This window comes from Mobula birostris, chromosome 2, assembly GCF_030028105.1.
Source record: "Mobula birostris isolate sMobBir1 chromosome 2, sMobBir1.hap1, whole genome shotgun sequence".
Lineage (NCBI taxonomy): Eukaryota > Metazoa > Chordata > Chondrichthyes > Myliobatiformes > Myliobatidae > Mobula > Mobula birostris.
The window spans coordinates 197,991,836-198,017,091 of record NC_092371.1 but is presented as its reverse complement, the minus strand read 5'-3'; the positions used below and the strand labels follow the sequence as shown (position 1 = coordinate 198,017,091).

At 40.0% G+C, this 25,256-nt stretch overlaps 1 protein-coding gene across 1 annotated transcript in view; it reads right to left on the bottom strand.

Moving 5' to 3' along the window:
- LOC140193995 (visinin-like protein 1) overlaps window positions 1–25,256 on the bottom strand; it is a 137,813-nt gene that overhangs the window by 52,360 nt on the left and 60,197 nt on the right. Inside the window, exon 2 of the mRNA XM_072251283.1 lies at window positions 9,860–10,036. Coding sequence (XP_072107384.1) covers window positions 9,860–10,021 — 162 coding nt within the window. The 5' untranslated portion in view covers window positions 10,022–10,036. The remainder of the gene's footprint in view (window positions 1–9,859; window positions 10,037–25,256) is intronic.

The following is a 25,256-nucleotide window of genomic DNA, read 5'->3' as shown; positions in this document are numbered from 1 at the left end:
TATTACTCAGTTGCCCACCAAGGTCACAAAGGACAAACATGAATATTCCTGAAAACAAACCCCTGTGCAATTAACAGGAAAAATAGGAAAAACTTACATACAAATCATTTCAGGAATGTGGATGCATTGACAAGGCCAGCACTGACTGGTTATCCCTAGTTACCATGAGACTGATTGATCTTAGTAGTGTCTTCATGAAGGGTCTTGGCCCGAAATGTCGACTGTACTCTTTTCCTTAGATGTGGCCTGGCCCTCTGAGTTCCTCCAGCATTTTGTGTGTGTTGCTTGGATTTCTAGCATCTGCAGATTTTCTCTTGTTTGTGATTAGCCTTAATACTTTAATTGGGGTTGTAAATGTTTGTGGATGAGGTACCAGTCACGTGGGTTGCCATGTTTCAGATGATGGGAAACATCTTGAGTACAGTCAAAACACTACTGATTCAGGCAAGTGGCGAGCATTTCATGACACTCTGATTTTTTTGATGGTGGGGTGATTTTGGAGAGTAAAGAAGTGGGTCACTTACCACCACAGGATAAATAATATTGATTTTACAAGCATAAAAATCCAAGAGCATTTACACTCTAAATAAGTCCACCCAGCAGCAATTTCTCATTGTGCAAGTACAACTGTATAAAGTATGGTTAACGAGGCTTTTGTAAAAGAGAAGTCTGCTGAGATGCCTTTCATAAAGTGAAAACTTTTCCCTGACAATTTCAAATAATATAACCTCTCTGACATTCTGAAAACAGTTTTCTATTTCAATTTAAAAAGTGATTAACTAAATTTGGCTGTCTGACTCAGTCTATCAAATTTCACTTCCCAATAGCTAATTCTTAAACTCATGCAATTCATTTGATTCAAACAATTCACAATTTTTTTTTTGCTCACACATCTTACCTTTCCAGATATTCATGTTCAAGAGGTTAATAGCTACCAACCATGTATAGGTTGCAGTATAAAGAAATGCAATCTTCCTGTGCAACTCATTTGAAACACATTGCCACAACATACCTTGCCAAGCGATCTCCCTTCCTTCACATTTACAAATTTTACACTCCAAATTCTGCAGCTTGCAGCTTCCGTCAAATGTTATCTTCTATTTTGCACATCCTAATTTAACATCACACTTTCCCATCCACACTCTGTCCATGTAATTTTGGTAAACGGCTCCAACACAACTCATCAGTGGTTAACTTCTGCAGTTTCAGATTTCTGTTTTCCTACTCAGAGCTAGACCATTTCTACTGATTTTCTTGATACAGTATTGAATTCTGTATAGCACAAGACAAATGCTCCTCCTATTCTAGCTACAATACCAGCAATGAGTATTATATTTCAAAACTATTATTAAAGGTCAGCAAAAAAATAGGTAATTTAAATAAAATGAAATTAATTTGCTGTTATATTGCCCTCTTAACAAAGAGGGAAAAAAAAACACAAAAGCATTTCACTAGACTCAGACAAACTGAACCGAACCAAAGAAAAATAGATTAGGACCACTGCAAGATCTAACTCAGTGTTAAGTTATCAGTACTAACTGAACAAACTTGACTTGTGCCAACAAGCATTAGGTTAGTAGCACCTGAGTCAGATGTTTGAGAAGTGAAATCCTATTCCAGAAACTTGGAACTCGAAAATCTAGGCTGACAATCCACAGGTCTAAAACAATGCTGAAATATGATTTGAGGTACTGTACCAGCTTTCAGAAGAGATGTCAAACAATAGATCCCATGGCAACACTGTAAATAGCAGGGAGTTACTCTTGGTCTCTTGCTCAATATTTGATCATAGATATCAAAATTACTTTAAGGAGAATATCTATTATTCATTACATTGCACTTATTGGAATTTTACTATGCTCAGGGCAAGCACCATTTTATTCACAACAATGTACTAATACTTTATATTACAACAATCCTATGTCAAAATTACTTAATTGATTAAAGGATTACTTCAGATATCCAAAGACACCATTTCACTGCAAGATTTCATAACATTCTAAGGAAAGCAGTAAATGATTTTACCAAGTTTTTTTTAACTGAAAGTAGTTTGAACAGGTCAATCCAGATAAGACATTAAGACATAGGAACAGAAAAAGGCCATTTGGCCCATCAATTCTGCTCCGCCATTCAATCATGACTGATCCTTTTTCCCTCTCTCCCCACCCCCTCTTCTCTCCGTAGCCTTTGATAGCATGTCCAATCAAGAACCTATCAAGCCCTGCCTTAAATACACCCAACAACCTGGCCTCCACTGCTGCCTGTGGTAACAAATTCCACAAATTTACCACCTCTGGCTAAAGAAATATCTCTGCATTTCTGTTTAAAATGGACGCCTCTCTGTCCTGAGAATGTGCCCTCCTGTCCTAGAGTCCCCCACCATGGGAAACATCCTTTCCACATCTATTCTGCCTTTCAACATTTGAAAGGTTTCAATGAGATCCCCCATCATCCTTCTAAATTCCAGTGAGTACAGACCCAGAGCTATCAAACGTTCCTCGTATGATAACCCTTTCATTCCTGGAATCATCCTTGTGAACCTCCTCTTTGCTCAGATGAGGAGCCCCAAACTGTTCACAATACTCTAGGCGAGGCCTCACCAGTGCCTTATAAAGCCTCAGCATCACATCACTGCTCTTGTATTCAAGACCTCTTGAAATGAATGCTAACACTGCATTTGCCTTCCTCACCACCGACTCTACCTGTAAGTTAACCTTGTAAGTTAAATGTGCAGCCTAATTTTCTAAACGAGTAGAAAATCCAAAATCTGAGATGCAAATGGACTTTGGAGTCCCTGTGCAGAACACCTATTTATTTCTAAGTACAAGACTCTGCATTTTGCAACACTGCATTTCATTTGTCATTTTCTTGCCCATTTTCCTAACCTGTCTAAGTCCTTCTGCAGCCTACCTGTTTCCTTGACACTACCTGCCCCTCCACCAATCTTTGTATCATCTGCAAACTTGGCAACAAACTATCTGTCAACAAAATCACAGATATACACAATAAAAAAAGTCCCAATACCTACCTCAGCAGAACACCACTAGAGTTGCTGGCAGCCAACCAGACAAGGATCCTTTTATTTCCACCTACCAATCAGCCTATGCTGTAGTATGCATGTTAGTAACTTTCCTGTAATACCACAGGCTCTTAACTTGGCAAGCAACCGCATGTGTGGCACCTTGTCAAAAGCCTTCTGAAAGTCCAAATATACAATATCCACTGAATTCCTTTATCTATTTTACTTGTAATCGCCTCAAAGAATTCCAACAGATTTCCCCTCAAGGAAACCATTCTGATGTTGTCCAATCTTGTCATCAAGTACTCCATAACTTCATCCTTAACAACTGACTCCAACATCTTCCCAACCACTGAGGTCAGGCTAACTGGTCTATAATTTCCTTTCTCTTGCCTCCCTTCTTTCTGAAATATTGGTGTGATATTTGCAACTTTCCAGCCTTCAGGCACCATGCCAGAGTTCAATGATTTTTGAAACATTATTTCTAATGCCTCCACGATCTCTACCGCTACCTCTTTCAGAACCCTAGGGTCCAGTTCATTTGTTCCGGGTGAATTACGTTGGTCAGCTTTTTGAGCACCTTCTCCCTTGTAACAGTACTCACTAAATCTTCCTTCACACACTACCACATCTGACACACTGCTGATGTATTCCACAGTGCACACTGATGCAAAATATTTATTTAGCTCATCTGTCATCTCCATGTCCCCTGTTATTATTTCTCCAGCCTCATTTTCTAACGGTCCTATATCCACTCTCATCTCTCTATTTTTTTTTTTTTTTTTTTTTAAAAAACATACTTGAAAATGCTTTTACTATCCATTTTGATGTTGTTTGCTAGCTTGCTTTCACATTTCATCTTTTCTCTCCTAATGATTCTTCTAGTTGCTCTCTGTAGGTTTTTAAAAGCTTCCCAATCTTCTATCTTCTCACAAAGTTTTGCTTTGTAGTATGCCCTCTCTTTTGTTTTTGCATTAGCTTTGACATCCCTTCTCAGCCACGGTTGTACTATTTTGCTATTTGAGTATTTCTTTGTTTTTGGAATACATCTTCCTCATTTTCTTCCCCAGAAACTCAGCCATGCTGTTCTGCTATCATCCTGCCAGCACTTCCTTCCAATTTACTTTGGCCAACTCCTCTCTCATACCCCTGTAATTTCCTTCACTCCACTGAAATACTACTATGTCAGACTTTACTTTCTCCCTGTCAAATTTCAAGTTGAGCTCAATCATATTATGATCATTGCCTCCTAAGGATTTTTTTTTTAACCTTAAGCTCCCTAATCACCACCTGTTCATTACGTAACACCCAATCCAGTATAGCTGATCCCCTAGTAGGCTCAACGGCAAACTGCTCTAAAAAGCCATCCTTTAGGCATTCAGCAAATTCACTCTGAGATCCATTAGTAACCCGATCTTTCCAATTGACCTGCATGTTGAAATCTTGCATGACTATCATAACATTGCCCTTTTGATACACCTTTTCTATTTTCCACTGTAATCTGTGGTCCACCTCTCAGCTACTGTTGGGAGGCCTGTATATAACTGCCATCAGGGTTATTTTACCCTTGCAGTTTTTTAACTCAACCCACAAGGATTCAACATCTTCCAATCCCATGTCACATCTTTCTACTGATTTGATGCCATTCTTTACCAACAAAGGCACACCATTCCGTCTTCATACCTTCCTATCCCTCCACTACACTAATCTGACAAAACAACCAGGGGAAGATTTCAATTTAGAACGAATGCGTGCAGAAACAAAATTAGGAAGTGTATTTCTCCTCCACATACGATCGTGGAAGTTTGGAACACTGTTCCCCCAGAAGATTGTGGATATGTCATTATCTAGCATATGAATATAAAAATCGCTAAAATTTTCATAGACATGCAGCACTTTTGCAGCAAGCTGGCTTATGGCTCATTAGTTTTGATATAGGATGATGGAAAAATGAGTTGAGATGCATAGGCCATGATTTCACAGATGAACATGAAAGAGCAAGGAAATTTGCAAATGTACTTGCATCTATATTTACTCAGGAGACGGATACAAAGTGGGGCAAAACAATGGCGAGTTCAGGGACCCTATACAGATTACCGATGGAGATTTACTTGAGGCAAATTTGAGTCCTGACAAGGTGTTCCCTCAGACTCTGTAGGAGGTAAATGAAGAAATTGCAGGGGCACTAGCAGAGATATTTAAATCATCCTTAGCAACAGGAGAGATACCAGAGGATTGGAAGACAGTCAAAGTTGTTGTGCTGTTTAAGGAAGTGAAGTTATTTAAAGGTATTCTAAGGGACTGGTTATATGAGTATTTGGATAGATATTGACTGATTAGGGATAGTCAGCATGGCTTTGTATGTGGTAGGTAGTCTCTAACCAACCTTAGAGTTTTTTTTTGAAGAAGTTACCAGGAAAGATGATGAAGGCAAGGCAGTCTATGTTGTCTACATGGACTTCAGCAAGGCATTTGGCAAGATCCTGCACGGAAAGTTGGGCAAGAAGGTTTGGTTGCTCGGCATTCAAGATGAGATAGTAAATTTGGATTAGACATTGGCTTTGAGAGAGAAGCCGGAGAGCGGTAGTAGATGGTTGCCTCTCTAACTGAAGCCCTGTGACTAGCAGAATGCTGCAAGGATTGCCGCTAGGTCCATTGTTGTTTGTCATCTATAATTAATGATCCATGATTGTGGGTGTGGTGGACAGCCAGGAAGACCATCAGAGCTTGTGATGGGACCAAGACCAGCTGGAAAAACGGGTGGAAAAATGGGTTGAAAAATGGCAGATGGAATTTAATGCAGACAAGTGCAAGGTGTCACAGTTGGTAGAATCAGCCAGGGTAGGTCTTACGCTGTGAACGCTCGGGCACTGGGGAGCATGGTAGAACAAAGGTATCTGGGAATACAGGTCCATAATTCACTGAAAATAGTGGATAGGGTCCTAAAGAAAGCTTTTGACCCTTTGGCCTTCAAAAATCAAATTACGAGTACAGGAGATGGGATGTAATGCTGAAATTGTACAAGACGTTATTGAGGCCTAATTTGGAGTACTGTGTGCAGTTTTTGTCAGCTAAAGATGTAAATGTGTTTGACAGAGTACAGACAGAATTTATGTTACTGGGACTGTAGGATGTGAGTTATAAGGGAAGAGTGACTGGGTTACGACTTTATTCCTTCAAATGCAGAAGGTCGAGGGGAGATTTGATAGACGTATACAAAATGATGAGGGGTATAGGCAGGGTAAATGCAAGCAGGCTTTTTCAGCTGAGGTTGATTGGGACTACTAGAGGTTATGGGTTAGGGGTGAAAGGTGAAAAGTTTAAGGGGAAGATGAGGGGGAAAACTTCTTCACTCGGAGGATTGTGAGAGTGTGAAATGAACAGCCAGTGTAAGTGGTGCATGTGAGCTTGATTTCAATGTTTAAGAGAAATTTGGATAGGTACATGGGTGGTAGAGTTATGGAGAGCTATAATCCAGGTGCTGGTCAATGAGAGTAGGCAGTTTAAATGGACTAGATGGGCTGAAGGGCCAATTTCTGTGCTGTATTTTTCTAGAACTCTATAGGACAATCATACTACTATTATGTAATGTTAACCAGGGTTTCTACACTTCTTGCATTATATTCCAGCATTCCAAGCCTCTGGCTACAAATACACAGATATCATAACAAATAACAGATTGTTACAATAAGATGACGGCATTTTTCCAGTGAAACTTCAGTGTCAGTACCTTTCTTTACACTAGTCACTCAAAGACAAATCCACTCAATCTCCTGTTGAATAATGTTTCAACTTTCCAAAACAATTATCTAACTTGCTGAAATATTTCTTCAATTATCTCTGTAATAATCTTAAAAGTGGAGTTTCTTGCTACCACAGTGCCAGATATAGGAAAAAAATGTTTACAATTTTACAGCTTTCTGTAGGTCAATAGAATTATTCATATTATTCTATAAACCATCTCATCTGGAATAAGAGAAACCACAACATGCAGTGGGGGGGGGAGTGGGAGGGTTGATGCTTTTGCTGCTGTTTGTGCGTGGGGGGAGGGCTTGAGTTTCTGACATTTCTGTCATTCATTCTTTGGGTCCCCCCCCCCCCCCATTTTGTGGATGCGTGCGAAGAGCAAGATTTCAGGTTGTATACTATAGGAACAAAATTAGGCCATTTGGCCCATTGAGTCTGCTCCACCTTTTCATTATGGCTAATCCAATTTTCTTCTCAGCCCTAATCTCCTGCCTTCCCCCATATCCTTTCATGCCCTGACCAATCAAGAATCTATCAACCTCTGCCCTTAAATATTCATAAAGTCTTGGCCTCCACTGCTGCTTATGGCAAAAAATTCTACAGATTCACCATTCTCTGCTTAAATAAACTTCTCCTCATCTCTGTTCTACAAGGGCTTCCCTCTATTTTGAGGATCTGCCCTCTGGTCTTGGTGGAAACATCCTCTCCACATCCACTCCATCAAAGCCTTTCACCATTCGATCAGTTTAAATTAGATCCCCCCTCATTCTTCTAAATTTCAGTGAATACGGGCCCAGAACCATAAAACACTCATCATATGACAAGCCATTTAATCCTGGAATCATGCTCTTGAACCTCCTTTGAACCCGCTCCAATTTCAGCACATCCTCCCTAAGATAAGGGGCTCAAAACAGCATACAATAGTCCAAGTGAAGCCTCACCAGTGCTTTATAAAGTCTCAACACTACACCCTTGCTTTTATATTCTAGTCCTCTTGAAATGAACGCTAACAATCGCATTTCCCTTCCTCACCACACACTCAACCTGCAAATGAATCTTTACGGAATCCTGTACAAGGACTCCCAAGTCCCTTTGCATCTCAGTTTTTGTATTTTTCCTACCCTTAGAAAATAGTCAACTCTTTCATTTCTTCTACCAACATGCATGACCATACACTTCCTAACACCGTATTCCATCTGCCATTTCTTTGCCATTCTCCTTATCCAAGTCCTTCTGTAGCCTCCTTATTTCCTCAAAACCCCCTGGCCCCCACCTATCTTTGTATCTTCAGCAAACTTTGCAACAAAGCTATCAATTCCATCATCCAAATCATTGACATATAACGTAGAAGGAACCGGTTCCAACACAAATCCCTGTGGAACACCACTAGTCACTGGCAGCCAGCTAGAAAAGGCTCCCTTTATTCCCACTCTTTGCCTCCTCCCCATCAGCCACTGCTTTATCCATGCAAGTATCTTTCCTGTAATACCATGTACCTTATTAAGCAGCCTCATTTGTGGCACCTTGACAAAGGCCTTTGGAAAATCCAAGTACACAACATCAACTGATTCTCCTTTGTTTATTCTGCTTGTTATTTCTTGTAAAAAATTCCAACATATTTGTCAGGTAACATTTTCCCATCAGGAAACTATGCTGACTACAGCCTATTTTACCATGTGCCTCCAAGTACCCCAAAAAACCACATCCTTAACAATTGGCTCCAACATCTTCCCAGCCACTAAGGTTAGACTAACTGGTCTATAGTTTCCTTTCTTCTGCCTCTTTTGCTTCTTGAAGAGTGGAGTGACATTTGTGTTTTTCCAGTCTTCCGAAACGATTTCCGCATCTAGTGATCTTGAAAGATCACTACTAATGCCTTCACAATCTCTTGACCCACCTCTTTCAGAAATCTGGGGTGTACACCATCTGGTCCAGGTGACTTGCCTACCATCAGATTTTTCAGTTTCCCAAGAATCTTCTTTCTAGTTATGGTAACTTCACACACTTCATGCTCCCTGAAATCTGGAACTTCCACCATACTGCTAGTGTCTTCTACAGTGAAGACTAATGTAAAGTATTTATTCAGTTTGTCTGTCATTTTCTTCTTCCCCCATTACTACCTCTTCAGCATAGTTTTCCAGTGGTCTGATTTCCACTCTAGCCTATCTTTTACATTTTATGTATCTGAAGAAACATTTGGTATCCTCGTTAATATTATTGGTTAGCATACTTTTGCATTCCATCTTTACCTTCTTAATGACCTTTTTAGTTTCCTTCTGCTGGTATTTAAAAGCTTGCTAATTCCCTAATTTCCCACCAATTTTTGCTCTATTTTTGCCCTCTCTTTGGCTTTTATGTTAGCCATGGTTAATTTGAACTATTGAACCTTTCTGCAAAACTACAACTCTTTCGTGGTAACAACATGTCAAATCTGAACTGTACCACTTAAACCGGTTTCCTGTAATTGCAATTTCAATCCAGCATATCATACTTCTACTACAGTTTAAACAGTATGATTTCAAAGCTCAAATTTTCATACCCTACAGAAAGTACAAACATGTTTTGTTCCTAGACCCAGTTAATTAAAGCATAATTTAGTATCTGTGGTTATGTAATCTACTTCAATAGCAATGAAACCATAATACTATTGCAGCATTTCTTGGAATAAGAATCAAATTAATTTTAAGTAAATCAACAATTACAAAGGCACTGTCTATTAAAGTCCTAAACCTGCAATGATTTGGTTGGAAAAGGACAGCATTTACAATCTTTAACCAATATTTCCCAATTGTTTCACGGCACCATGGCAGCAAAAGGCAGATTTTTGCTTGAAGTAGAAATTTTTGTAGTAAAGAAAACAAAATTCTTCTTTTAAATGCATCAGTTCAATTAACTATTAATAGGAACAGGCAATTTGATTTATAAGTACTGTAAGACTACTGATACTATTAAACAAGAGTTATGAATAGCTGTACAAAGTAATCAACTGAAACATATTCGCCAGTTTTACAGATAATAACACTGATTTTAAAAATTACAAGTTAGTTCTTTTTAGCTCTCAGAATAATGAACAAAATTAATTAATTAAAATACCTTTACATACAGTTGCTGGAATTCATCCAGGTTCAGCCTACCACTAGGACAGTCTTTAAGAAATCCTTTGTACCATTGTTTGAGTTCATGTTCATTAAATTCTGTGTTCTTCACCAAATCTTCCATCACCTCAGGGGCAAGCTTGCTGTTCTGTTTCCCCATTGTCCCTGAAAAGGCCTGGAATAACATTTGAACAGATAATTATTCATCTTCTTAAATCAGGATTCTTAAGCACTAAATACCAAATGCATTAACATTGTAAAAGAGACACTTTATTCTTAGAATCTGAGTTTTAAATTGACAAAGGTTAATTTCACACACAGAGATATGAAAATCAACAGAGAGATAGAAAAAGAATGTGATTAAAATAATAATATCCAAATTATCAGTCTGAAAAGAACTGCGTTAATAATTTCATTTGTGCAAGTTTCTGACTTTTTAGTCCTCAATGCCTAATAATAAAGTCACCATAATCAGTCATGATCACCTTGCATGTCATAAACCTGCTAAGTGCCAAAGCAATGGTATTGTTCTTCTAGCAATTCACCCCTTCTCTTTGTTATTCAAAAATTAATGTAAAAGAATAAAAATCAATATACTCAAGATACAAAACGTGCTACTTAAGCAAATAATGCTTAAGTGTGTGATGCAAACAAAAAAAAAACTGAGCTACAGGTAGAATTCAGCAGGTCAGGTAGCATCTGTAGAGGGAAATGGGGGTTGATGTTTCTGGGTTGAGACTCTTCATCTGGACTGAAAGAGAAAAAGTGGAAAAAAAACAGAATAAGGAGGTAAGGGTTCTTGAAAATCTGTTTGAAAATGCAATATTAAAAAATCAAGGTACAGACAATTTTTGTTTTATGTATTTAATCAATCTAAAAGTCATTATTTTGCTTTAATACTGAAAAATAGATTTTAAGTGGTACATAAGCAGAATGCAGAACACATTGCAAATCATGGTTAAATTGCATTTTAAAAACGGTAAGGTTGACTACTATAGATCACAAGAATTGGGCTATTGAGCCCATCGAGTCTGCTCTGCCATTCCATAATGGCTGATTTATTATCGATCTCATACCCATTCTACTGTCTTCTATTGTAACCTTTGATACCTTCACCAACCAAGAACCTATCAAACTCCATTTTAAAAATACCCAATTACTTGGCCTCCACAGCCATCTGTGGCAATGAATTCCACAGATTTATCATCTTCTGGCTGAAAAAATTCCTCCTTTGTTATAAGAGGATGACCTCTAGTCTGAGGCTGTGCCCTCTGGTCCTAGACTCTCTCACTATTGGAAACATCCTCTGCACGTCCACTCTATCTAGGCCTTTCAAAAAGCTAATATATAGGCATTCATTAATCTCGTAAGAGCATGGATTTGCGCGTTGGAAGGTTTCCAGGGTGCAGGCCCGGACAAGGTTGTATGGAAGACCGGCAGTTGCCCATGATGCAAGATTCCCCTCTCCACGCCACCAATGTTGTCCAAGGGAAGGACACTAGGACCTATACAGCTTGGGACCAGTGTCGTTGCAGAGCAGTATGTGGTTAAGTGCCTTGCTCAAGGACACAGAATACTGCCTCAGCTGAGGCTCGAACTAGTGACCTTCAGATCACTAGCTTTAACCACTTGGCCACGCGCCAACAAAAGCTAATGTTGTCTTCTATAGTCCTCAAGTGTTCCTAACAGGCCTCCATCACACTCATAAGAACTCTCAGTAGTTGCAACTGTCAACAGCACCTACACCACCCCCTGAATTCTTCTGCAATCCTCCCCACCCCAAAGAAACTGAGAGAATAGAGAGTGATATAACTAAGCCACCGATAGAGATGTGTTCACAAGAGGAGCCAAGAATGAGGAAACATAATTACTTTGATTTTTACAGAAAGAGATTGAGAAAAGCACAGACAGATTTGAGAGATGTGGCTGATCCAACTCAATTCCCTGGAAATTCCAAGTTAATCTAGCCTCATTCAGAATGCCATGGATGAGTTTATTTTCAATGATTGCAGCAGGCAGGAAAAGAAAGTGCATCATGCTTTGCTGTAAGTACATAACTATGATTGATCCAGATTACTGTTGCCCAGTCTGCTGCTGAAAACAGCCTCAGATTTCCCTTAGAGTATTTTTGCTTGAGTTAATGGAACAAAATTGAATTGTTGTCAGTTTTAGTTTATTTATTGCAAAGCACTGTCAACCAGTGTATTGGAAAGCAGGCTTGATGAATTTATATTCTCTCGGAAAATAAGCCAGTTATTTATAAAGATCTTGTTCGGTTACGATTGTGTGCAAAGTAAGAATGTTCCATTTGATAGCTCACCATTGAAAAATGTTACTTTATAGAGAGGCATTATTTGTGATAAAACATTTCACTGCAGACTGTGTAATGAAAATGTACAGTATATTAAGTGACAAACAAGAGAAAACCTACAGATGCTGGAAGTCCAAGCAACACACACACACACAAAATGCTGGAGGAACTCAGCAGGTCAGGCAGCATCTATGGAAAAGAGTAGACTCGATGTTTTGTATTACGCGGTTGGCAAAACTTAGAGTCAATTTTAATTCAGATGCATAAGTAAGAAAGAGATTGTGAAGGTTTGGAGTTAGATGCAAGGTTTGGAGTATTTTAAACAATTCTGCACTAAGTTCTTAATGTATTTACCATTTTATCACCACTAACTTGCACCTGTTGAGTCAAGAATTAAATATATTTAATCACAGGGTTAGAAGACTGGAAATATCTAGAACAGGTTATATGTGTTGCAATCAAAGGTTCAGTCCTCCTTTAGAAAAAAAAGATGGCACACACAGGATGAGACTCTGAACTGTGATCAGATCAACAAATGTGGATAAAATAAGTGAATGATAAATGAAGAAAGCTAAAGTGAAGGTGACAGAGTTTTGGGACATCATCTCATTCAAATAGAAAATTCAAAGCTGGCCAAGAGAGAAGTGGAATAGTTAGATCCAAATGTAAGAGGAATAAATCTGAGTTTCAGCAGCACATGACCTGAGGCTGCAAATAGTCTGAGTAGTGTTATATATTCGTGATTGAGAAATATGTTATTGGAAGTAGTCTGTCTGGTTTAGATTCTGACATTTCCCAGAAATAGGATGTTGTCCAGAAAGCTGCACTTGCGATGGATTAAGTCAAAATAAATTCCCCTTATTCAGCTGAAGGAAATATTTGTTCATCCTTCATTAGGCATGTGTTAAACAATGCAGCATACCCGAGTCTGAGGCACAATCCAGAGAGGCACCTGAGAAGTAGAGTCAATGTCATTTGCTTACGAATGGAACCTACTGAGTCTTTGGATAACTATTGAGAAGTAATGCAGGTGAGAAACAGAGCAGTATCAATGATAGTCTTCTGGTCTATAGTTGTACTGTGGAGAGCATTCTGACAGGCTGCATCACTGTCTGGTATGAAGGGGCTACTGCACAGAACCGAAAAGAAGCTGCAGAAGGTTGTAACTCTAGTCAGCTTCATCTTGGGTACAAGCCTACAAAGTACCCAGGACATCTTCAAGCAGTGGTGTCTCAGAAATGCAGCATCCATTATTAAGGACCTCCAGCACCCAGGGCATGCCCTTTTCTTACTGTTACCATCAGGTAGGAGATACAGAAGCCTGAAGGCACACACTCAACAATTCAGGAACAGTTCCTTCCCCTCTGCCATCCGATTCCTAAATGGACATTGAAGCTTTGGACACTACCTCACTTTCTTTAATATACAATATTTCTGTCTTTGCACATTTTTAATAATCTATTCAATATATGTAATTGATTTACTTATTTATTATTTTATTTATTTTTTTCTCTCTCTCTGCTAGATTATGTATTGCATTGAACTGCTGCTGCTGCTAAGTTAACAAATTTCACGTGACATACCAGTGATAATAAACTTGATTCTGATTCTGAATTCCATAGGCAATGATATTTTGACTGGGGCCAAGATGGGAAAATGCAGATAATTCTCTGACAACAGTTCAATAAATGGAAAGTAACTAACCAAAAGCTTCATTGAAAAGTAAAATACACTGCAGTGCTGGAAATCTCAAAACAAAAACTGCTGCAAATACCTAGGAAGTAAGTTAGTTGTTAAAAATTTAGGTGTCAGAAATTAAATTTCTGTAATTATGGAAACCGAGAAAAGAAAGGATCAAGATAAAGCATATGAAAATAAGAACAGGATGGAAGGATGAGGGGAGTGAACTGTTTTACATTTGATGCTGGGAGCTATGACTTTGCAAGTTAAAAAATAAAGGGTTTATTTTTGATTTTTCGTTTCTGATGAAAGCTCTTCTACTGGAAACAGCAGTGCTGTTTCTCTCTTCAGAGATTCTTTACTGAATGCTTCCAGCTCTTTTAGTTTTACAAAAAGATGAGCCGCCTGGACAACAAAGTAAAAGCAGTGGTGGAGGAAGTAGTCAACAGCACTAGAGAGTGCTGGTAGGTTACACATAAGGAGAGAGCGTTTACCAAAGTCAAGTTCACATATGAAAAAAAATCTGCAATTCTCTTTCAGGACCATTTCAGGACTGTGGCAGAACCAAACGTCAGTTTAGAAAGATTCAACTAGAATCAAAAGAAAAGACAGGTGTAAATCAAGAGGCAACAAGCGCTTCAAGTTGGAATGAAAAGGCAAGTTGGAGATAGTGTCTGCGTTTTATAACCTTATTAAGGTGTACATTTGAGAGTATGGACACCAAAGCTCAGAGGGGAAGCCACATATAGTGGAAGCACAGTGATGTAACAGAGCAAAAAAATAAATCAATTTTCTGGAAGAACTCAGCAGGTCAGATGGCATCTCTAGAAAGTCCTGATATAGGATCTCCACTCAAAATGATGACCTTCCCCCTGCCACCACGTTGTCTGACACACTGGATTCCTTCAGTAGTTCATTTTAAGCTATATTCAGTATCTTCAGGTTGATGAGATGATTAGCAAATCTATTAAGACAACGCAACACACACAAAACGCCGGAGGAACTCTGCAGGCCAGGTCGCATCTATGAAAACAAGTATAGTCGATATTTCAGGCCAAGGCCCTTCATCGGGCAAGTGTTCAGTGATCTGGAATGTGACCTCACTAGTGCTCTGTACAATTGTAGTAAGGCATCCCCACTTCCATACACCAAAACCCTTGCAATAAAAGAACAATATTCTATTAGCCTTCCTAATACCTGCTGCACTTGCGAGCTTTTTATGCACAAGGCCCCCCGAATCTCTTGGTCCAGAAAGTTGCAGCTTTTTCCAGATTTTTTTTTCAAGTTTCCCTTCCAAAATGACAGTCTTCATATTTTCCCACATTAGATTCCATTTTTAAACTCACTCGCCTATCAATCGTGATAAACCATTTGCATATTCCTCACCACTCATCTCCAAGTAAGCACGATGCATTGTCCACCTGTCTCATCTCTGCCACTGACAACTCAGCCAATTTCACAATGGTCAATATGCAAATTGATTTGAATTCATTGAACTTTATCCTTGGTAAAGATCTGGATCTGTCCAGTCGGCCACTCAAGTAAGCTTGTTCTGGACACGCAGGACCAACTATGCTGACTCTGAGAGGTATTCCATATTTCTGTACTTTTAGCAGGCCTTGTGAGTCCAATTCTGAGGCTTACACTCAAAATGCCTTCATCTCCTGACAACTATCATCTTTTAAATATATTTGTAATTGTTTTTAAATGCCTCTGATGATCTGAGACATTGAAAAGGCTTCTATTACTATTTATTACTTATGGTGCAACTGTAACAAAAACCAATTTCCCCCAGGATCAATAAAGTATGACTATGACTAAATAAATTTCAAAGTAGCTTTCCTTCTCCACAATCACCAACAACTTTTCTGCACTATTGTTACCCAAAAGCATCAAGAATCCATGTAAACTAAAGGGATCGTGATCAGGCTTAATGTAAAATAAGAGGCCAGATGCAAACTGCAGCTAAATCCTTGCCTTAGCAGATCTGTACAGCACCACTGGCAAGTTCAAATGCGGCATAGGATGTCAGAAGCTCTGACATTCAACATGTCTGCCCTGTTTTAATGCATCATTATGGAATGCTGATAGATGGTTACCACAAAGATGTAGCTGCATTAAAAAAAAACACCATTCATATTGTGGGTCAAATGGCTTCATCAACTGCTTCTTAGAAGTCCATATAAATAATACTCATTATCATTCTTCTGCTAACTACGTTGGTCATCTTTGCAGAAAATTTTATTAGATACATCAGACATTCTCCAACTTTCACAAGTTCATGCTGGCTTTCCTTGGTCAACTGAAAATTCAAGGTTTTATTACTCTAAATGAAAGCATTAATTTTCCATTCGCAGAGGTTAGACAAGGTAGTCAAGAATTCCCTGGCTTACACATGTAATATTTTTGAAACAATGATACAGGCAATTTTTTGTAAAGGAATGTTACATTATAGCAAAATTTTCAATTTCTTTTTTAATTGATTAACCCAACTTTAATTTTTCCCTGCTCTCTTTTCACAAAGTTCATTTTATTTAGATATACATGCATTACTAAATGACAATAAAAGAGGACTGCGTGTCCTCATAATCTAATCTAATATACAGCACAGTAACAGGCTCTTCCAGCCCAATGAACTGGTGCCACCCAACTACACCTATGTATTCATCAACCTACTAACCCTTACGTCTTTGGAACGTGGGAGGAAACTGGAACACCCAGAGGAAACCTACGCAATCATGGGGAGAACGTACAAACTTCTGACAGAGTGGCAGAATTGAACCCAGGTCACTGGCTCTGTAACAGGATTACACTAACCCACTACACTGCCGTGCAACCACCTTTCTTCTCCCAATCACTTTGACGTTAATTGTCTTCTATTTATGGTCACTGCTTTCCAACTGCTACTTCACAATTTGCAGAAGGATCACTAATAAGAAAACTGGTATTTATTTTCTTCTCCTTCTACCCATATGACATAACTTAAGGAAGAGGTACAGTCGACGTTTCAGGCTGAGACCCTTCGTCAGGACTAACTGACGGAAGAGTTAGTAAGAGATTTGAAAGTCACTTTCAAATCTCTTATTAGCTCTTCCTTCAGTTAGTCCTGACGAAGGGTCTCGGCCTGAAACGTCGACCGTACCTCTTCCTAGAGATGCTGCCTGGCCTGCTGCGTTCACCAGCAACTTTGATGTGTGTTGCTTGAATTTCCAGCATCTGCAGGATTCCTGTTGTTGACATAACTTAATGTGGACTTTGGCTAATACAAGGCAACATCTACAGAACATGGGAGCTATGAATAAAGATGATTACTCTAACTAACAACCAGGAATTCAGAGCACATAGTGTTCGCATATCACACACACGTGCAAAATATATGTATATAATTTTTTAACAGTCTTCACTGTGAACATGCTAGCAGTATGGTGGAAGTTCCAGGTGTCGGGGGAACATAAACTGGGTGGAGTTACCATAACTAGAGAGAAAGTTCTTAGAAAACTGAAAGGTCTGAAAGTAGGAAAGTCATCTGGACCAGATAGTGTACGCCCCAGAATTTTAAATGAGGTAGCTGGAGGCATTACTAATGGTCTTTCAAGAATCACTAGATTCTGGAATAGTTCCAGAAGACTGGAAAACTACAAATGTCACTCCACTCTTCAAGAAGGGACAGAGGCAGAGGAAAGGAAATTATAGACCAGATAGTCTGACCTCAGCAGTTGGCAACAAGTTGGAGTCAATTATTACGGATGAGGTCGCAGGGTATTTGGAGGCACATGATAAAATAGGCCATAGTCAGCAGGCTTTCCCCAAGGGAAAATCTTACCTGACAAATATGTTGGAATTATTTGAGGAAATAACAAGCAGGATAGACAAAGGAGAATTGGTTGATGTTGTGTACTTGGATTTTCAGAAGGCCTTTGACAAGGTGCCACACACGAGGCTATTTAACAAGCTACATGCCCATGGTATTACAGGAAAGATTCTAATATGGATAACACAGTGGCTGATTGGCAGGAGGCAAAGAGTGGGAATAAAGGGAGCCTTTTCCGTCTGGCTGCCGGTGACTAGTGGTGTTCCAAAGGAGTCTTTGTTGGGACCAATTCTTTTTATGCTATATGTCAATGACTTATTGATGGAATTGATAGCTTTGTTGCAACGTCTGCAGATGATATGAAGATAGGTTGAGGGACAGGTAGTTTTGAGGAAGTAGAGAAGCTACAGAAGGACTTAGATTAGAAAACTAGGCAAACAAATGTCAGATGGAAGACAGTGTCAGGACGTATCTGGTCATGCACTTTGGTAGAAGAAATGAAAAGGTTGACTATTTTCTAAATGGAGAGAAAATACAAAAAAAAACTGAGATGCAAAGGGACTTGGGAGTCCTTGTGCAGGATTCTCCAAAGGTTAATTTACAGGTTAATTCTGTGGTGAAGGCGGCAAGTGCAATGTTAGATTTTGTTTGAAAAAGACTAGAATATAAAAGCAAGGATGTAATGTTGAGACTTTATAAAGCACTGGCGACACCGCACTTGGAGTATTGTGAGCAGTTTTGGGCCCCTTATCTTAGAAAGGATATGCTGAAACTGGAGAGGGTTCCAAGGAGTTTAACGAAATGATTCCAGTATTGAATGATTTGTCATATGAAGAGCATCTGATAGCACTAGGTCTGTATTCACTAGAATTCAGAAGAATGAGGGGTGACCTTATTGAAACCTATCAAATGGTGAAAGGCCTTGACAGAGTGAAAGAGAAGAGGATGTTTCCTACAGTAGGAGAGTCTAAGACTAGAGGTCATAGCCTCAGAATAGAGGGGTGTTCTTTTAGAAAGGAGATGAGGAGGAATTTAATTAGCCAGAGGGTGGTAAATTTGTGGAATTCTTTGCCACAGGCAGCTGTGAAGACAAAGTCTTTATGTATATTTAAGGCCGAGGTTGTTAGATTCTTGATTGGTCAGAACATGAAGGGACATACGGAGAAGGTAAGAGATTGGAGCTGAGAGGAAGAAAATGGATTGACAATGACAAAATGGCAGACCAGACTCGATGGGCCAAATGGCCTAATTCTGCTCCTATATCTTGTAGTCATATAATGGTATCACACTGCTTTCCTTCTTTGAAGAAAATGCATGTAAAATTTATACACTCTCATTACAGATTTTATGTTGACCGGCTTCCTTTAGTCAAATTCACCGCTAAATTGTGGGTTTGTCCCTGGAACTTAAGCACTTCGATTTTCTTTTTTTATGAACTGACATTAGGCTTCTGTAAATCTTCACAAGGAGTTGACAGTATCAGTATCAAAAATTGATATATCATTACATATCACCAGTATCTACAGGTAATGATCTTGCTCAAATCATTTTCTCCACATGAACATTTATAATATAATTTTCAATACAACTCAAATCTCTTTACAGATCGTGACTACTTTAATGAGGATCCCATTGCTGAGTCTGTTACATGCTCATTAGTCTGGTGATGCCAAATCTCCTACTCATTTGAATTGCCTGATTTTCCTTCCAACATTGCTGTGTCTATATTCTCCTCTCCAAGTTAAACTGTACCAAGCTTGAACACGTGTACAGATAATGATGCATTAACAATTCTGCCAGAGAAAAAACAAGAATGTTAAGTCATACAATATTTAAACAAAAATTTTGCTAATTATTTATCTTGATGCCAGAGTAGCCTTGGAATATACTGTATGCATCTTCAAAGCTACCTACTAAACACACAGATTTTCTGCTGCCCCATTGGAAGCAAGGTGAGAAGGCAACATTAACAGATGTTTGATCCTGTTACATCTAGTAGCACCCTCAAATAAACAGGTTGTGTTATGGCCCATTGCCAGGTATTTAAGTCAGCTGGTGATTTACACAGGGCAATTTCTCTTGGTTCTCCAAATGGAATTACTGTTACAAGTATAGGAGACACAACAGCATAGCTGGAAACCCAAGTTCAATCCCAATCTTGGATGCTGTGTGGAGTTTGCATGCTTTCTCTACAATGGTGTGGATTTCCTCTGTTCTGCTTTCATAGTCATACTTTATTGATCCCGGGGTAATTTGGTTTTCGTTACAGTTGCACCAGAAATAATAAATAGTAATAGAACCATAAATAGTTAAAATAGTAATATGTAAATTATGCCAGTAAAATATGAAATAAATCCAGGACCAGCCTATTGGCTCAGGGTGTCTGACGCTCCGAGGGAGGAGTTGTAAAGTTTGATGGCCACAGGCAGGAATGACTTCCTATGACGCTCTGTGCTGCATCTCAGTGGAATGAGTCTCTGGTTGAATGTACTCCTGTGCCCACCCAGTACATTATGTAGTGGATGGGAGACATTGACCAAGATGGCATGCAACTTAGACAGCATCCTCTTTCCAGACACCACCGTGAGAGAGTCCAGTTCCATCCCCACAACATCACTGGCCTTACGAATGAGTTTGTTGATTCTGTTGGTGTCTGCTACCCTCAGCCTGCTGCCCCAACACACAACAGCAAACATGATAACACTGGCCACCACAGACTCATAGAATATCCTCAGCATCGTCCAGCAGATGTTAAAGGACCTCAGTCTCCTCAGGAAACAGAGATGGCTCTGACCCTTCTTGTCGACACCCTCAGTGTTCTTTGACCAGTCCAGTTTATTGTCAATTTGTATCCCCAGGTATTTGTAATCCTCCACTATGTCCACACTGACCCCCTGGATGGAAACAGGGGTCACCAGTACCTTAGCTCTCCTCAGGTCTACCACCAGCTCCTTAGTCCTTTTCACATTAAGCTGCAGATAATTCTGCTCACACCATGTGACAAAGTTTCCTACCGTAGCCCTGTACTCAGCCTCATCTCCCTTGCTGATGCATCCAACTATGGCAGAGTCATCTGAAAACTTCTGAAGATGACAAGACTCTGTGCAGTAGTTGAAGTCCGAGGTGTAAATGGTGAAGAGAAAGGGAGACAAGACAGTCCCCTGTGGAGTCCCAGTGCTGCTGATCACTCTGTTGGACACATACATTCCAAAGCAGTACAAGTTAGGTTAATTGGTCACTGTACATTCCTACACACTAGAAGCAGAGTGGTCAAATATGAGGGGTGTCGATGAAAATGTGGTTGACTAAAATCTGAATTAGTGGTGGATTAGTCCTGACGAAGGGTCTTGGCCTGAAACGTCGACTGTACCTCTTCCTATAGATGCTGCCTGGCCTGCTGTGTTCACTAACAACTTTTACGTGTGTCGCATGTTTGATGGTTGGTGTGAGCTTGTTGAAGCGAAAGGACCCATTTCCATGCTGTATGTTATTACCTCTATAACCACAGTTCTGCACAACTCAATCAACCATCCATTTGAGCTAGCATCAAGGAACACAAGAAACTGACTACAAACATTACTGTGGACTTAATGACATCTTAGCTGGTGTTGCTCTGCATTGCTGACAAAAGTTCCTCCAACTCTACCGATGATCAGCCATCACAACAAAAATCCTGTCAATGGTCTTGATAAGAGTTTGGTAGGTAGTTTTTATACAGTCCTATTCCCAATGACTCTTTGAACAACTACTTGATTCCTCATCAGAAACATATTTCATCTGTTGATAATTCAAACATAAAACTATAGGGCAGCTGTAAATGGGTTCAGTTGGTTCATATCTACTCTGAAGGTATAACACAGATAATCTTTAATGCATTTTGTCAAGTAATCCTATAAACTGCAGTGTAAACATTCATGACCAGCATTTGAGGGCTTCTAAACTAATCAGTTATTACATTTTATGTTGACAGACATACAATTTCATTTTGATACCACTTTAGGACCTAGGATGACCAATTTGTGATAGTAATTAGAACAAGAAATCAGAAGAGAAATTGATAGGAATTCCTCCAGATTAAAAGAATAAAAGATGGGGTTTTCTCAATTTGTACATAATTTGGTACGCTTCAGAGAATGCAAGACAAATGTTGCTGAATATTTCAACCCATTATCCAGAACATAGCTGAAGACAGGTCTTTTGTTGTAACTGAAACATTGTACGCTGGTTTTTGTGTTTTTTACATCAGAATTGTCCTCAAAACATTGCTGCTATATCCTCCTCTACAAATTAAACTGTACCAAGCTCAATCACGCCAAAGATGGCAAAGATGCATTGACCATTCTTAGAGTCAGAATTAATATTACTGGCATACGTTCTGAAATTTGTTAATTTTGCGGCATCAGAACAATGCAATACATTATAAATAAACAAAAAACTGAATTACAGTAATTGCATGTATATTAAATAGTTGAATTAAGATTAGTGGAAAAAACAAATTTCAAAAAGTAGTAAGGTAGTGTTCATGGGTTCAATATCCATTTAGAAATTGGGTGGCAGTGGAGAAGAAGCTGTTCCTGAATCACTCCAAGTGTGCGCCTTCAAGCTTCTGTACCTCCTTCCTGATGGCAACTATGAGAAGAGGCCGTGTCCCGGGTGGAGAGAGATCATGGATGCCACTTTTCTGAGGCACCACTTCTTGAAGGTGTTTTGGATACTACAGAGGCGAGTGCCCATGATGGGGTTAACTAATTTTGCAGCTTGCTCTGATCTTGTGCAATAGCAACACCACCACCCCCCCCCACCACCCACCATACCAGACAGTGATGCAGCCAGTCAGAATGGTCTTCACAGTGCATCTGTAGCAGCTTCCGAGTATCTTAGGTGACAAACCAAATCTCCTCAAACTCCTGGTGATACATGACCGCTGGAGTAAACCCAAGAAGGTAAAGTCATATGATCCTTAAACAAGAATTTAGCCTATTATTATGAAGCATTAGAACATATGCTCCTTCAAAGCTACTTAAGACCATAATCTGCTCCGCCATTCAATCATGGCTGATCCTTTTTTTCTATCTCCTTCTCAACCCCAGTTCCCAGCCTTCTCCCTGTAACCTTTGATGCCATGTTCAATCAAGAACCTATCAATCTCTGCCTTAAATACACCCACAGACCTGAGCTCCACAGCTGCATGTGGCAACAAATTCCACAAATTCACCACCCCTTGGCTAAAGAAATTTCTTTGCATCTCTATTTTGAAAGGATGCCCCTCTATCCTGAGGTTGTGCTTTCTTGTCCTGGACTCTCCCACCATGGGAAACATCCTTTCCACATCTCCTCTATCTAGGCCTTTCAACATTTGAAAGGTTTCAATGAAATCCCTCCTCATCCTTCTGAATTCCAGCGAGTACAAGCCCAGGACCATCAAACATTCCTCGTATGATAACCCTTTCATTCCTGGAATCATCCTCGTGAACCTCCTCTGGACCCTCTCCAATACCAGCACATCTTTTATAAGATGAGAGGCCCAAAAATGTCCATATTACTCAAGGTGAGGCCTCACCAGTGCCTTATAAAGCCTCAGCATTACATTCTTGCTTTTGTATTCTAGACCTCTTGAAATGAATGCCAACATGGTATTTACCTTCCTCATCACTGACTCAACTTGCAAATTAACCTTCAGGGTGTTCTGTACAAGGACTCCCAAGTCCCTTTGCATCTCAGATGTTTGGATTTTCTCCCCGTTTAGAAAATAGTCCGCACATGACCATGCATTTTCCAACAATGTATTTCATTTGCCATTTTCTTGACCATTCTCCTAATCTGTCCAAGTCCTTTTGCATCCTACCTGTTTCCTCAACACTACCTGCCCCTCCACCAATCTTCCTATCATCTGCAAACTTGGCAACAAACCCATCTATTCCATCATCAAAATCATTTATATACAGCATATAAACAAGTGGTCCCAACACCGACCCCTGCAGAACACCACTGGTCACTGGCAGCCATTCAGACAAGGATCCTTTTATTCCCACTCGCTGCCTCCTACCAGCCAATGCTCTAACCATGTTAGTAATTTTCCTGTAATACCATGGGTTCTTAACTTGGTAAGCAGCCTCATTAATGGCACCTTGTCAAAGCCCTTCTGAAAGTCCAAATATACAACATCCACTGCATCCCCTTTATCTATCCTACTTGTAATCTCCTCAAAGAATTCCAACAGGTTTGTCAGGTAGGATTTTCCCTGAAGGAAACCATGCTGACTTTGTACTATCTTGTACTATGTCACCAAGTACTCCATCACCTCACCCTTAACAATTGACTCCAATATCTTCCCAACCACTGAGGTCAGGCTAACTGGCCTATAATTTCCTTTCTGCTACCTTCCTCCTTTCTTAAAGAGTGGATTGACAGTTGCAATTTTCCAGTCCTCTGCCACCATGTCAGAGTCCAATGATTTTTGAAAGATCCTTTCTATTGCCACCATAATCTCTAACGCTACCCCTTTCAGAACCCTAGGGTGCAGTTCATCTGGTCCAGGTGACTTATGTACCTTTATTATTTCTCCTACCTCATTTTCTAGGCGTCCTGTATCCACTCTCATTTCTCTTTTATTTTAACATACTTGAAAAAGCTTTTACTAACCACTTTGATATTATTTGCTAGCATCCTTTCATATTTCATCTTTTCCCTTCTAATGATTTTTTCAGTTCCTCCCTGTAGGTTTTTAAAAACTTCCCAATCTACTGATGTCTACTATAAGCCTACTGACTCTCACAGCTATTTGGACTATTCCTCTTCTCACCCTGTCTCTTGCAAAAATGCCATGCCCTTCTCGCAATTCCTCCATCCCTGCCGCATCTGCTCTCAGGATGAGGCTTTTCATTCCAGGACGAAGGAGATGTCCTCCTTTTTTAAAGAAAGGGGCTTCCCTTCCTCCACCATCAACTCTGCTCTCAAACACATCTCCCCCATTTCACGCACATCTGCTTTCACTCCATCCTCCCGCCACCCCAGTAGGAATAGGGTTCCCCTTGTCCTCATCTACCACCCCACCAGCCTCCGGGTTCAACAAATAATTCTCTGTAACTTCCGCCAGCTCCAATGGGATCCCACCACTAAGCACATCTTTCCATGCCCCCCCCCCCCCACTTTCCACAGGGATCGCTCCCTACGCGACTCCCTTGTCCATTCATCTCTCCCATCCCTCCTCACTGATCTCCATCCTGGCACTTATCCTTGTAAGCGGAACAAGTGCTACACATGCCCTTACACTTCCTCCCTTACCATCATTCAGGGCCCCAGACAGTCCTTCCAGGTGAGGCAACACTTCACCTGTGAGTTGGCTGGGGTGATATACTGCGTCCGGTGCTCCCAATGCGGCCTTCTATATATTGGCGAGACCCAACGCAGACTGGGAGACCGTTTCGCTGAACACCTACGCTCTGTCTGCCAGAGAAAGCAGGATCTCCCAGTGGCCACACATTTTAATTCCACGTCCCATTCCCATTCTGATATGTCTATCCACGGTCTCCTCTACTGTAAAGATAAAGCCACACTCAGGTTGGAGGGACAACACCTTGTATTCCGTCTGGA